Raw genomic sequence first — 13,540 nt, forward strand, 5'->3', positions numbered from 1 at the left:
ATGTAAACTAGCAACGATACATGCGTCGGTGTAGAAAGTAAATTGCGGCGCTGGGTGCAAGAAAGGGTGGCTTATGTGTTTGGTATGCGTGTCAGTGTGTAAAATAACTCAAAGTGAAACTCAAAACAGTCCAGTAGCCACCCGTCTTTACACTACGAACATTTATCTTCTCAAAGAAGATGCGTCTTAACTTTTGAAACATCCTCAGTCTCGTCTGTTGAGTACTTCTTGTTTATTTATGATATAAACGTATATTAAAGTAGCCTAGTTGATCTAGTCTCCCTTGTATCAACTTCTTCCAGCTCTGTCACTTCCAGATGTTTTAAGTACCTGCCAAAGGTGACTGTGGGTTGGCTGGTGGCAAAGACCCCTTTTCCCTTATTGGCTGAGGTGTTTAAACACTTGAGTATTCCTGTGATTTTCACTACAGCAGATGCTGTTATTTATATTGATATTGTAATTATATTGTTGCAGACTAAATGGCTGCCATCTCTATAGTTGTCCTTTGCCTCACATATCTCCTCCAGCCGCTCTAAAAGGCCAGCACTAGGACCATGCAGAAACCCGATCAAACAGAGCCAAACCACACACACCTCCATTTAGTGCTTCTTTATTGACCGAGATCCCCCAGCACACGGCTCAGCCTGAAGAGTGTATATCCCTTTGTAAAACATGCTGCGGAGGCCGCCTCATGAGGCCCCCCAGCTGTCATGCCCCCTCCATGACAGTGCTCGGACGTAGTGATGAATGTCCCCAGCAGGTGGGGCGCCCCCCCAGCACCCCTTATTGGACAACACGATGTGGGGGTGGAGCCTATGGGATGAGTCTGGAGACGGTCGTTCTAGAGTTTAGTGGCGGATGGATGAGAGGAGGGGGGTTGGGGGGCTACTCTTCAGCAGTGTCCTTCTTGCTGGTCTCCTGTCCTTCGAAGACGGGGTACTTGCTCTGGACCTCGGCCCAGCTCATGCTGCCGTTGGCCAAGTCCCGGATTATGCCGGGCAGCTCGCTGACCTGGGGGTAGAGGAGAAGAGGGTTGTTAGAGCTACTTCATCTCATGATAACACCACATACATCATTTACACTCCACTTCCAAGTCTTCCGTTAGCACCTTGAGTCGTACCGTCATAGCTATAACATCTTCAGACCTCTGAGAAACCTTCTAGTATGGATATTATTTATTAATGGAGTAGAAAGGAACATAGTGCAGATTTAAAAACTCTTTAGGGTGGTAATGCAAGCAGTTTAAATACAGGCGTTAGAGGTATGTCTAAACCCTTCCGATAACAGCTGTTACTGGCAGGGTTAGGACCTTTCTCTAATATCTCTATGGGCAGGGGTGCACATAACTTCTTTATAGAGTTACTCAGTTGAGTACCAGGAGATGGTGTTTGGTACGCACCCCAGACATGGCTCCAAACGTAACATCGGATCTTATGAAACGTACCCAGTTTCACAGAGGTTTTTTGCGTCACCTTTTTTCTTTTTTAATCAAACTGCAGCAGCTCGACCACGGAGCGCTTGATTATCTGACCAAAGGAACCTTGCGATCAGATGACTTTGCGCAGTTCTCCAGTGTGTGCGCGATGCACAGCGCACACAGAGCACATTTCTTGCGCTTATCGTTCGTTTCGAGCCACGGCACTTCTTGGTGCCACTTTTTCGAAAAAAACATTTTCTTCTGCTCCGGCTCCATTAGCCTTTTCTTTGCAGGTGGCGAACGCTAGGGCTGCACGATATGGGCAAAATATGATATCCCGATATTTTTTGGCTGAATGGCGATATACGATATATATCTCGATATTTTCGATAGAGCGGGTTAGATGTTTTTTTTCTAAGTCAAAAGCCAAATGTGAGATGTTGCAAGCACTTTTATTAAAACATAGGTCAGTATGACTGCAACATGTGATTTTGTATCGTTATTTTCAACAGAATAGAGTGAACATGTTAAAAAAAAAAGGGACGTTTTTCACCTTCACAAAATAATCACCTATGCAAAACATTATAAAGCTGTAGGTTACACACATTAGCTACCAATAAGAGCATTGGCTTCGTCGCATTGTCCTGCGTACTACGGTGAGGGTTTCAGTGCGCCGTAACTTTAATCCCCCCCCCCCTCCCTTCTCCGTTCCATTTGGGAACATGTTTGGTTTCATTTCGCTTGTTTCGTATATTTTAATTAATTAATTAAGAGCGTCAACAGAGGGCGCTCCCAACACATTTGCCGAGCGCCGGCCCTGGTTTCGGGGCAGAAGAAACTGTCGCGGCCGGTGATGCAGCACTTTGTACCGCTGCTGTAAATGGTGGAACAGATTTGTCGTGCTTCCACTTTTAGTCACAACGGTTTTGCTACACTCTCTACAGATGACCTGCAGCTGCAGCTCATCTGTTTTTTTTAAACCCAAACTATTTCCACATTATGGAGCCGTTGTTTCTCCTCTTTGAAACAATTTCGTCTCCCGCCGCCGTCTCGTTTTCTTTACGGGTATCATCCATGCTTGTTGTGTTGTGAGGGGGCGGCGGGGGTGGGAATGAGGCGTCTTTGCACACGGCACGTTCGGAAAGACAGAGTGAGAGGGGGAGGGGTCGCGCTCACAGTCTCCAAGGCAAATGCTGTAGACGCTTGAGCGGGAAACTGACCATTTTAACGCATATCGATATAAACGATATTATCAAATCTTGTATCCCCTTGGAAATTATATCGATATATCGTACATAGCCGATATATCCTGCAGCCCTAGCGAACGCACAAGTAGCTGCTCAATGTATTTTGTTGTTTCGTTTTTTTCTCGATCTCCCGTAAGTTACGCAAAAGCGCTGTAGTGTCACAAGTGACGTTACGCATCCCCGGTTATCGCACCAGTTATGTGCACCCCTGTCTATGGGGTTCAAAGCTTCTCCATCAGTGCGGACATCCTCCACTGAATCAACTTAGGCATAAGAGGCGGTACCTGGGCCCTGATCTGGGTCATAGAGTCGCGGTCCCGCAGCGTGGCGGTGTGGGGCGTTTTGTTCACTGTATCAAAGTCCACGGTGATGCCGAAGGCCACACCGATCTCGTCGGTGCGGGCGTAGCGCCTGCCGATGGAACCGGAGGAGTCGTCCACCTTGTGGGACACGCCCTGTTTGGTCATGGCCTCCGCTGAGGACAAGGAGGAAGGGGGTTAGAGACAACATAGCAGAGCTGAACAAGACGCTGAGGGACATCAGGAGGATACTCACACAGCTCTTTGACGAAAGGAACAAACTCCTGGTTCTGGCTCAGGGGAAGGACGGAACATTTGTAGGGAGCCACCGTTGCAGGGAAGCTGAAGAACTGCAGAGGAAGAGATCACGGTCTGAGCTGCAGGTCTCACAACCCAGAAGAACAGGAGAACCCTAGGAAGTACCTCAGACCCAGAGACTGAGCAAACCTCAATACTGAGGGACGCAACATGAAGTTCTACAGACCCAGAGACTGAGCAAACCTCAAAACTGAGAAACACAACAGACCTCTGACAACATGGAAAGATTTGAAATGAATTATGCGTTCATGCCGTCTGGTGATGTGGACGATTGGAGACCCGTTGGTTTTTTGCTCCAGGAGTAAACCCTACAATCCCCCAAAAGGCAGTGTCTCACCGTCCTCTGGTCGTCCCCATCCCGGACATGGAAGGTGTGCTCAAGGATGGAGTACATGATCCTCCCGATGCCGAAGGATGGCTCGATCACATTGGGGACAACCTCCTCCACTGCCAACATAAAGACCCCGTTACTACAGTTACTAGTTACTATGGTTAGTACAGCTGCTACGGCTACTACAGCTACTACGATTACTATGGCCCGCTAGCTGCGGCCAGCGCTGGGCTCCTGCTGCTCCTCCTCACCGTACAGAGTCTTTTGGAACCTCTTGACGCTGACCATGTCCTTGGTCAGCCGGAACGACTTGCCTTCCGTCTCGATGGTGAACTCACTGCAAACCAAACATATCCACATATTAATCATCAACTTCCATATCATATGCATCATATGTTAATACCATCACCATTCACTTGTATACCGGGGCCTATACATGCTTACTTACAGATCTCTTCCTTCCTTCCGTATATATATATATATATATATATATATATATATATATATATATATATATATATATATATATATATATATATATATATATATATATATATATATATATATATATATATATATAGGGGGGGGGTCCTTCCATATTCACACAGTCATCCATAATTGGCAGCTTTGATAGCTGTTATTTAAGAAGATATTAATACGTTTGTGTAGTTTATACCTTTAAATCTAACTCAATGACGCAGAGGCTGGCTGTCCTATAATCATTTCATTGTTCAGAAGGACTATGTATCCGTAACTGTAATTATGAGGTTGATATTACAATGGCTAACCCTTATGGGGTGTCCACTGACGTGTACATCATCAACACCTGTAACCAGGCTCTGGAGGTCAGCTTGGAGTGGCAGCTCCTTTACATACTAATCACAGATTCTATATGCATGAATATATCTATATTTTGGTTTGTCTGAGGAACCTCATCTAGGTCCGACCACTAGAACAATGAGCACCCACCCCGTTTCAGTAAGCAGCTTCTCCTGCTCCGAGATGACGTGTTCCTCACACGTGGACAGGTACTCCATGGCGAGCTTGGCGTCTTTCTTGTAGGCCTTGCCGATGGCTCCTTTGTTTGGCTCAAACTGGACCACGTTCACAACTTTGTGCGAGGTAGTCAAGGTGCGTGACTTGCACTCAACAGCATGGGGCTTAGTTTTATGAACCAGGGGGCCGATTAGTCCAGGGGTAAGGGTTAATGTATGAATACAACAGCTAGAAGTCTCTTTAGATAGAAGCGTTTGCTACATTACTAAACGGTAAAAGGAGGACACAAGGACATGAGCACGTGTTAAAGTGTAAAGAGCAGGAAGGATATGGGCTCTTTGAGGGGCTTCTCTGCCACCAGCGGCACCTTGGTCGCTTGGGCATGGCACTTCAGGTCAAAGCACGAGCGGTCGGCACACCCCACGATCTCGATCCAACCCTGCAAACAGGGAGAAGCCAAGCTCACTTCATCTGAAGACTGAACCCAACACTGGCTCCAGAGGTGCTGATCTTTGATTCGTTTTTAACAATCCAACATGGCAGAAGAGTGGCTCATGGTGTCAGGGTGTATGAACGGCAGCTCCCTGCATTACTGTACTTCAACATCACTACTTAATTTAGGGCCACAAGGAGGTGAACAATGATAAACATCAACCAATGGAGTTTGTATACCCTATAATATTGATTATATGCTGTTTTCCTGCTGAACGACTGAACGTTAAACGAGAGAGAGAATTAGGGAGAGCCAGGTGTCAAACGTACGTAGGAGGTCTTGGTCTCTGCGTCCCAGCAGTCACAGGCGTAGTGGGCCATCTCGTTGTCCATGTGCTGGCGGAAACGCAGCTTGTCTTTGGCCACACCCACTCGGGTCAGGTAGAGGTAGATTCTTCCAATGAAGTATCCCAGGACGGAGTTATTAATCACTCCCTGGAAAGAGAAGAGACGGTTTCAGACTCAAGCACTTCTGATATACCTAGCTTTTATTGATGCTCCCTTTTCTCTGCACTTTGTCAACCTTAGCTTTACTAAAGTATGGTGAACCTAATCATCTCCCAACAACAGAAGGTGTTATGGATTTTATTTGAATAGCCTGAGAGCTACCTGCTCCACCGCATCTCCCAGCCTCATGATGTGGGCAGACTGCCCACTGGTCTGGGCCTTGGAGGAGTACAGCGTGATGTTCAGGTCGGCCACGTTGGAGAACTTGGGGTGGACCTTCTCCGTGGGGTCCACAAAGTGCTCTATCTCGGCCATGGTGAACTCTCTGGGGGGAAAGAGGTGTCGTTTGGAGCTGGTCAAGTTCAATACTTTAATCTGTTAGCATGACATTGCCCTACAAGACTCAACCTCTCTGTTGATCATTACATTTCCAAAGATGTTCAGAACGGCCGACCCCAAAAGGTGGAATGCAATGGAACAAACCTACAATCAATCATAGCCACTAGACCTGTGCCATCCATGGTCGTCCACTAGATGGGGACCATGGAACTGTACATCCTCCGTACTCTCATGTCAGTAGAAGCTCTAGTAGAGCCCAGCAGGGAGGACCCACCTCACACGGATGAGCCCGGAGCGAGGGGAGATCTCGTTCCTGAATGAGTTGCCGATCTGGGCCGCAGCGAAGGGCAGCTTTCCCTGGTTGAACTCCAGCAGGCGCTTGAAGTTGAGGAAGATTCCCTGAGCCGTTTCAGGCCGCAGATAGCTAAAGACGGTTGGAATTCAAATTAATTAGTGTTACTTCCGTGATGGATGACACTTTGAGACATGTGCTGTGATGAGAACATGGGCCCATACCCTTGCATGTTCCCCCCAGGGCCGATGGAGGTCTGGAACATCAGGTTGAAGGAGATGGGGGCGGAAAGGTCGTGGCCTGTGATTGGCGACTTGACACTGTATTTAACAAAAAGTCCTGTCAGCTCTTCCTGAGTGAAGTTGTCCATCTGAAAGGGAATTAGAGAAAAATGTGCTCAATCACAAGGCTAGGACCAAGTAAACACAAGCAGTACCAGTCTGGTACTCTAGTCTGGTCAGAAGGAGTGTGGGACTGACCTGGGTGACCACCTCCTCCATTTCTGCCTTCTTCTCAGCAGCACACTTCTTATCAGCCTGCAGCTTCTGCAGGTGGGCTGGGGAACAAGGACAGGGCTTATTATGGTGGACGGGGGCGTTAAGGAATGAGCAGCTCGTGTTTCCATTGTCCAGTGTCCAATTAGCCCGATTTGATGCAGAATAAAATGGGACCAAGAGGGGAAGGAAGAGGATCCAAAATCTCTACACCTTATCTTCACACTATTTAGTAAACCAATGACCATAAATCGCAGAATGTTGAGAATGGATTACCATGTGCACAAAGAATGCTTGCACACGTTGCCATGAATGGCAACGTATAAGTTACTTTTACTCAATGCAGCCATGCATAAACCAAACCTTATGTACAATATGTTGTGTGAGACATACCTTTGAGAAGATGGTCCGCCCTGAAGCACTCGCCGTTCTTCACATCCTTCACCATGTAGTCTGCAAATTTGTCCACATGCCCAGATGTTCTGAGAGATTAAGACACATTTAGTAAACATTTGAATATGGCTCTAGGGGGCAACCATTACAATGTACATCATCAATGGATAGATCATCAATGTATCTGCAACCGGGCTATGGAAGGCAGCTTGGAGCAGCAGCTCCCATGCATTGAATCGCAGATTTAATCTGTGCCCGTCAATCCAGACCTACAGAACAACACCTCCAGCTGTCTCTAGGAACCACAGGGCACCGTTGGTGTGTAGCCTTCATTAGGGCCAACGTATGGTCAACAAATATAAGCCTGAGGCTAATTAACATGAAGAAAAGTCAAGGCTTGAAGATCCTTCATACTTCTCAGCATTATTAAGTCTCATAAAATAACTTCAGCAATGATGATGTTGACCAAAAAAACTTTGATTGGCAATGGGATTAAAGGTACCTTTGAAATGCTTACATCCATTTTACAGAATCAAAGTCTTCTGAATGTCCCAAAGAGAAACAGACTGACCTTGCAGGTAACTTTGCACCTTTACAAGGGATGAGAGGTGCTCCAGTCGATACGAACAAATGGATACCAGAGAGACACTGATCAAGACATCCTCCTCCTCAGGCTTAATAAATGTTCAGATCAAATCTATTATTATAGTAGTATATATTATTGACAGGTATGTCAATTATGGCCCCCATTGCACTCCTGACCATCCCTGGAAGGAGGGATCCCCAACTCTGCGTTCCTTCTTCCTTCTTGCCCTCTTGGGGGCTAGGTGAGGGGGTTGTCAAAAATATATGGCCATGTTAAGCCCTTAGAGACTGTACCTGTGATTAAGGGCTATACAAATAAAAGATGGTCAGGTGTGAGGTTTACACTCTGAGCCAGTCCAATTCTCAACCTGGTGTGACATCTGAGCCCCAGAAGGTTACGAGTGTTGAAAGGGCACCTACTTGAGCACGGACTCGGGAGTCAGCATGGTGCAGTCGATCTCCAGGATCTGCTCCTCCTGGATGAAGTGCTGTCTCCACACCTGCAGGATGTTGTTCTTCAGGGCACACCCCACAGGGCCGAAGTCGTACAGGCCGCTCACGCCTGGAGGGCATCACACCCGTTTAAGGAACACAACTATTCACCTGGCACACGCTTTTATCCAAGGTCCCTGTATCTGGACAGTGCCTTCAGGTACAGGCGGTGGAGGGCCCCTGTATCTGAACAGTACCTTCAGGTACAGGCGTATCACCACGTCACCAGTCGGTACAACAGGTGCCCTTTAAGGTGCCGGTAGGGGATGGACACTTACTAAATGCTGCAGATTAGACTGTTGACACTGGGGATAACACTGGGGATCGTACCCAGTACCCCCAGTACCCGGGAGTTGAACACTGCATCAACTCCATTCTCCTGTCCCGTCATCTTCATAAAATAACTGCCCTACGACTGGTCAGCCAGAGGCCCTCACCTCCATAGATGGCAAAGGCCTGGTCGTAAAAGAACCGCCTCTTCAAGGTATCCTCCATCTTTGTTCGGTCCACTATGTCATCTTTGGGCTCCAGGGACAGTTCCTGAAAAGAGAAAATAATGTACAGAATTAGACCGTAGGTCAGCATGATGGGCCATTCTTCTGTCAAAGGAGAAATTGATAAAAGCTCACCTTAGCTTCAAGAGTTCTCTTCCTTGCTTTCAGCTCGGCTACAGCTTTGGTGACATCTACGTCGGGCAGGCCGTCCTGCTTCATTTGGCGCACAAGTTCCCCCTACGACACAGACAGGCCAACGGAAACATTGAGTCAGAACCAAGGAGGAAACAGTACAGTAGTGGTCTTTTGGTTGAGCAATTTGTCAAAGAAAATGTTATTTTCAGCCATTGGAACATTTAGAGCGGTTTGTTTACCACTGGTAGCACTGCACAAACTAGAGTTGCCCAACCCAAACCTTCCTATACACATGTGGAGATGAAACGTGGCAGACTGAGGCTGCTGCATCAAGCCAAGGCTAACTTTAGCCGTGCAGATCATCCATGTCCATTGAGCAGCTTAGCCTGACAGCTATACCTCTAATATATACCTTTAACATGTACGTATACCAAAACATATACCTTTAGCATATGAATGTAGCTATAACTTTAGCATGTACCTATACCTTTAATATATACCCGTAGCATATGAACATAGCTATACCTTTAGCATGTACATAGATTACATATTCAGCACTTTGTAACTGTGATTTGAAAAGTGCTATATAAATACAGTTTATTTTAATTTTTATTATACAGCATACCATTATTGAACAAACACGACGGATTATTTAACTAAATCAGATCTAAAGATGTTCCATAAGTAGATATCTATTCTCAATGCTATTGATACCTGCTCCTTTACTGCCAGCCTCAGCGGGGCTAGAATCTCCTCCATCGCGGGGTCCATGTAGAGTCCTCCGGACAGCCGCAGACTGCGGGGCTTCTTCTTGGTCTGAGAGGAGCGGACCGGCACGGAGAGCGGCCTGGAGGGAGTCCGGCGGAACGGCACAGAGAGCTGCCTGGAGTGGGTCAGGAGGAGGACCGGGAGGGACAGCGGCTTGGTGAGGGTCAGGAGGCGGACCGGCTGGGAGAGCGGCCTGGTGGGGATCAGGAGGCGGACCTTCGGCACCAGAAAGACGTTGGAGAGCTCAGTGCTGGTCCGCAGCAGGGCTGATGTTGCGCTACGAAGCATGGACCACGGTAATAGGAGGACTAAAGAATGATGAAATTTCTGGATACAAGTAAATGACCTGCGCAGTGCCGGCAGGCACTTTCGACAGAGCGCTGATCGCTCAATGCCATGGGATCACCTGAATACACAGATTCGACAAATCCAAAATTATTGACTCAATATAATAAAATATAATCAACTCACCTTAATACATATTGATCATAATAATATACAATACATGGGATATGAAATAGCCCATGTATTGCGCAATCCTGCGCAATAATCTGAACCGTATTTGAGAATCACCGATGTTTCTTATCTTCCACCAGGGGGAAGCAGAGCTCCTCTTTAACAAGCAGCTTCACAATAACATGGAACACATGTGTGGATATGTATGATCAGTAACCTTCCTTTATCAATAACTCTCTTTTTAGGACCTAAGATTAGGTTAAGAGATTTACAATAAGTGCATTCAGCCATGAGGATATAACCCGCAAATTGCAAGAAACCTACACAATTTATCAATTTGTATCTTCTCAATATCTAAATGCTAAATGTTGGAAACAAGAGATAAAGTCTTAAACATTTCTCTATTTTTAGGAGTATTTGTAGTCATTTTACAGCAAAACGAATTGATAAGACACATTATACACACACACACACACACACACACACACACACACACACACACACACACACACACACACACACACACACACACAAGCGGACGGTCAGGTTTCCAGCAGGGCCAGTCATGCCAGCAGCAACGTGAGACGGCTCGTCAAGTGGTGAGAGGAGATGGTGAAGTGCTCCGGAACACAGAGCTGTGTGTAGTGATGGTGTCACCATCGATCAGCTTCATTTATGGAGTTAGATTCATGCCAAAACCCCGCACACACGCAAAACGTGTTTTGCTCACACATAACGATTCACACGCACACAAAACGTGTTTTACTCACGCAAAATGATTCACACACACGCTCAGTGTGGTCTGCAAATACAAAACATCATTCACAAACTAAAGCATTTTGCTTCAGAAACAAATACAGTATGTTTTACACTGCGCATGGATCGGAATGCATTTGCGCACGGATCGGATTGCATTTGCGTACGGAACAGCAAGGCGGAAAATTAGTGCCAAAAGTCACGTGACAAATAAATGTCCTGTTATTCACACTACACAACAGCAGGTGGCGGTGTTGTTCAGTTTAAGGCCGCCAGGACGATCTTTTTTCTCCCCAAAATCTTTATTTGATGCCGGCCAAACGTGTGTGGATTCAACTCCATACTATGCGACTTGCCGCCCCTTTGTCACGGAATCGTACGACACGGAGAAAAGCTAGTTTGCGAGATTAAATTGAACAAAATGAGCGGCCAACAGGTGAGTCCAATGGAAGTGTCGCCACTCTGTTTTGAGCCGCAGCTGCAGCCGCCGCCCAGCGTCAGGAGCGGGACCAAGCTCTGGCAGCCGCTGCCCAGAGCCGCTCCCCAAACCCGACGGGACCTTCAGGTTCTGCAACGACTTCCGGAGGCTGAACGAGGTCTCAGACTATGAGGCCTACCCTATGCCCAGGGTCAATGAACTGATCGAGTGGCTCGGACCAGCCCACTACCTCACCAACCTGGACCTCATCAAGGGGTACTGCCAGGTTCCGTTTGTTTGACGACATCATATCCACAGCACCAGCTGGGATATCCACCTCCGACAGCTGCATGTGGTCTTGGGGGAGTTGAGGAAGTCCTCACGGCCAACCCCGCCAAGTGCCGACTGGGTCAGGAGGAGACGTCCTAGCTGGGTTACCAAGTCGGACGTGGGAACGTCCGACCCCAGGAGTCCAAGGTTGCGGCCATCCGGGACTGGCCTCGCCCCACCTCCAAAAAACAGGTGAAATCATTCCTTGGTCTGGTAGGATACTACCAGAGGTTTATTCCCGGTTTCGACACTCTGGCCAGCCCCTTACATAATCTGACCCGGAAGGCCCTGCCAGACCGTGTAACCTGGTCAGAGGCAGCAGAGATGGCATTCGATCTCCTTCGGCGAGCCCTCTTCTCGGAACCCAATTTGATAACCCCTGATTTCTCTCTTCCTCTGATGGATCACACAGATGTGTCCGAAGTGGGACTGGGAGCGATGCTATCCCAGGTCTGGGCGGGAGAGGAACAACCCGTGACCTACATCAGTAGGAAACCCTTCTCCAATGAGAAGAATAACTCCACCGTGGAGACGGAGGCCCTGGCCATCAAATGGGCCCTGGACAAGCTGAGGTACTACCTCCTGGGGTGGGAGTTCACGCTCGTCACCGACCATGCTCCGCTCAAGTGGATGGCAGGTGCGAGGGACACGAACGCACGGGTGACGAGGTGGCTCCTGTCTCTTCAAGATTATAGGTTCCAGGTGGACCAACGGCCGGGCAGGGAACACGCCAACGCCGACGCGCTGTTCCGCCGGGATGCTTGCCTCTGGTCGGTCAGAGGCAACCTGAGGTTTCAACCAGCGGTGGAGGAGTGTAGCAACCCGGTCCCAGCACCATGACCCAGGCGGCCAGAGAAGAAGTGGTGGACGGCGTTTACCACCGATATCCACCAGATGGCACCAGGGAGCGTCCATTACGCAACCCTAATCAGCACAATGGAGAACACCTTCGGCGGAAGAAGAGAAGTGCCAGGTACCAATAAAAGGCTGTGATATGCTTTCTCAGGGGGGATCTGGAAGCACGGCGTGACTGGGGAAACAGCAGGACCCGCATCGTCCGGGACGACAGAAGGACTAAAGGCCGATTCATACCTCCGGATCCGGACGAAATTCGTCCGTCCGTACCAAACGTTGTCTCCGGGACTACCCTTCATACCTCCGTCTGGTTTCAGCGTTGTTATGGATGTTACGCAATACATCCTCTCGAGGGCGGTGACTCTCGTGTCGCAAATGACCGGCATCGACAATTGCAAGCATGGCATCTGTAGAGGAGATGATTTTGTTTTGTGTCATCTGAAATCGGCAAAATAAGGTTCAAAAAGTGTAGGCCTGCGTGGCAGTGGCATGTGACACCTCTCACCAACCCGCAGATTCTCTCCTCAAAATGTTGCGCCATTTTTAAATGACCAGTACCAGTACAACTCATTGCCAAAGCAGGTGAACAATAAAATAAAAAGGTCAGGTATATAGTATAATATAAGTATAAAACATTAAATATAATATATTTAGATATCAGATAATATACTACTCTATCTATTTTCGCAAATGGTTGGACTTCTGACTCTATAATGCCGCCCCGATTTCTGTTGGCATTGCTCCGTTTCTCCCGGAGCTCTCCGGATTCGTAAGCTCAGAGGCGACGGACACCCTGACGGACGAAATGACCTCCGGGACCGGACGGAAGGTATCCTATCCATATTTACCGATGGGTGTGAATGGGCCATTAACGGAAGCTCACCCATCACTCACACACTCGGACGGCATAAGCATAGGCGTCGATTACGGGGGGCCCCCCCACTATTTGAAATACGAATTTTGTCCCCACCACTTTTAAAAATGTGCAAACCAATTGCGACTGAAAAAATCCCTACATACTCAACCGAAATCGTTGAGTCTAAAATCATGCGATAGGCGAGCACGAAGACATCATTTATTAGATAGGCCTACCTAATAAACCGCTGGAACACACAAGACCGGAACCCATAGCAACGCCGGTAAACAAACCACGACTCCCGAGAAGCCCAATCCCTATGAGCTCCCC

At 47.8% G+C, this 13,540-nt stretch overlaps 1 protein-coding gene and 1 non-coding gene across 2 annotated transcripts; both read right to left on the reverse strand.

The window, feature by feature from the left end:
- Positions 1 to 570: 570 nt before the first annotated feature.
- On the reverse strand, positions 571 to 9,872 carry LOC130376906 (glycine--tRNA ligase-like). The gene is made up of 17 exons (XM_056583823.1): positions 9,486 to 9,872; positions 8,772 to 8,873; positions 8,580 to 8,682; positions 8,071 to 8,212; positions 7,066 to 7,154; positions 6,658 to 6,734; positions 6,403 to 6,548; positions 6,161 to 6,310; positions 5,710 to 5,872; positions 5,371 to 5,535; positions 4,939 to 5,047; positions 4,582 to 4,726; positions 3,864 to 3,949; positions 3,619 to 3,728; positions 3,220 to 3,313; positions 2,949 to 3,139; positions 571 to 1,011 (listed from the first exon to the last, which is right to left on the reverse strand). Exons 1-17 carry the CDS (start codon positions 9,825 to 9,827, stop codon positions 886 to 888), a joined length of 2,340 nt encoding a protein of 779 aa, XP_056439798.1. The 5' UTR covers positions 9,828 to 9,872; the 3' UTR covers positions 571 to 885.
- On the reverse strand, positions 7,242 to 7,376 carry LOC130377808 (small nucleolar RNA SNORA84). Its single transcript, XR_008894383.1, has one exon. It is a non-coding gene; the product is annotated as a small nucleolar RNA SNORA84 (small nucleolar RNA).
- Positions 9,873 to 13,540: the final 3,668 nt, after the last annotated feature.

Source organism: Gadus chalcogrammus, chromosome 23, assembly GCF_026213295.1.
Source record: "Gadus chalcogrammus isolate NIFS_2021 chromosome 23, NIFS_Gcha_1.0, whole genome shotgun sequence".
In the NCBI taxonomy this organism is placed as follows: domain Eukaryota; kingdom Metazoa; phylum Chordata; class Actinopteri; order Gadiformes; family Gadidae; genus Gadus; species Gadus chalcogrammus.

What these genes read in the sequence shown, in the direction of transcription:
- LOC130376906 (XM_056583823.1), bottom strand. Translation starts at nt 9,827, where the DNA reads ATGCTTCGTAGCGCAACATCAGCCCTGCTGCGGACCAGCACTGAGCTC. An exon ending in CAGAGACCAAGACCTCCTAC is followed by an intron (nt 5,048 to 5,370) that starts GTACGTTTGACA and finishes CCCTGTTTGCAG; the next exon opens with GGTTGGATCGAGATCGTGGG. An exon ending in TCCTTTCGTCAAAGAGCTGT is followed by an intron (nt 3,140 to 3,219) that starts GTGAGTATCCTC and finishes CCTTGTCCTCAG; the next exon opens with CGGAGGCCATGACCAAACAG.